Source organism: Olea europaea, unplaced genomic scaffold (assembly GCF_002742605.1).
Source record: "Olea europaea var. sylvestris unplaced genomic scaffold, O_europaea_v1 scaffold26316, whole genome shotgun sequence".
NCBI lineage: Eukaryota > Viridiplantae > Streptophyta > Magnoliopsida > Lamiales > Oleaceae > Olea > Olea europaea.
In genome coordinates, this window is record NW_019244660.1 from 1 (window position 1) to 1,540 (window position 1,540).

Below are 1,540 nucleotides of genomic sequence, written 5' to 3' on the forward strand. Positions count from 1 at the left end.
TATATATTCCTACCCAAAGACAGTGGGCATACATAATAAGAACTGTGTTCCCTGTTGCATCATCATTTAAAGATGGCGAACACCGTCCAACTCTTACCCCTCAACTCCTCTTTTGTTCAAAACCTTCCCAAAGACAATTTAAGAGAAGTTATTTGTAATGTCAAACAAAAGTGGCAGATACGTTGTGTTGCCAACAAACAAACAAACAACTCAATTACTAAACGAGACTCTAGCTATTACAAGCCGAGCTCCTGGAGTCATCAGTTCATGATGTCTATGGGAGATGATCCCCAGGTATTGGATTCTATTTTATTTTTATTTTTTTTTACTTTTTTACTTTACTTCTTGAGGGTAGTATTTTTTTTTTATATTATAATTATTTAAGATGGAGCTCTTAACAAAAAGTACTCGACTTGTTTAAATTTCAATTCATTACATTTATTTGATGTTAAGGAAAACCGCAAAGGTGTCGAGAGTTTGACTTGAGCATAATATCCATTAATTTAAAATGAAATAAAATGAAAAAATGCGACATATTTAGAAGTGAAACATGAAATCTGACCTCTATAAAAGACTAATGAACAAAATTTAAAATCAAACTTTTGTTGAGGATTGTGTTAATAGTTGCATGCAGAAGAATGTTCCAAAGGAGAGTAGCATAAGGAAGTTGGAGGAGGCAGTGAAATACATGCTTGATGATGAAGGTATGGAGCCATTGGACACACTTCAATTAATAGATGAAATTCAACATCTAGGCATGGGATATCGTTTCAGAGAGAGTACAAAATGTGCCCTCGGCAGAATTATACGTTCAGGAAAAGTTATGAAGAAAATGGACCATAGTATTCATACTTGTGCTCTCTACTTCTCCCTCCTTAGACAACATGGATATGAGATTTCTGCAGGTACGTAGTCAGTCATACATGAGTTTGTCTTCTAAATTAATGAAAAGAGTTTATAGATTTTGTTCCAAATATATATACAAAACATGAAAGTATTTAACTAAAAAAGTAATGCTAGGATCATCAAATTTATGTGACATTGAATGATTTCAAGAGTCTGCATTTAATTGGATCTATCATCTAATGTTATTGTGATGTCATATAGGCTGATAAGATCATGACGGCAATATTATTCTAACTAGAATCAATGTATAAAGTATAGGAAAACTCAAGGCAAAAGTGAATGCTTATTTTTTAATATATTTCTCAACTACAAACGAAGGATTCAGGAAACAGCCAAAGTGCATAGATTAAGAATCTTATGTCCATTTGTTTCCCAATATTCCTTAAAGAATCTTTCCTATGTTTTGTCCTAAATAACTGGCTTTCATCTCGTGCTCAGATATTTTCGAGAATTTTCAGGACCACAATGGCAACTTCATGGGAAGCCTGGCCCAGGATGTTCCAGGATTGTTAAGGTTGTATGAAGCTTCACATGTGGCATATACTGGAGACAATATATTAGACGAGGCAAGAGAATTCACAACTATGAACCTCAAAGAAATGCTGGGAAAAATTGACATGAAAATGGGTGCACG

The 1,540-nt window shown here is 34.0% G+C and overlaps 1 protein-coding gene across 1 annotated transcript; it reads left to right on the forward strand.

The window, feature by feature from the left end:
* Window positions 1-72: 72 nt before the first annotated feature.
* On the forward strand, window positions 73-1,535 carry LOC111383220 (isoprene synthase, chloroplastic-like; the record flags this gene model as incomplete). Its single annotated transcript, XM_023007304.1, has 3 exons — window positions 73-294; window positions 635-905; window positions 1,345-1,535. Coding segments are annotated over exons 1-3 (684 nt in total), but the record flags the coding sequence as incomplete, so codon positions are not given.
* Window positions 1,536-1,540: the final 5 nt, after the last annotated feature.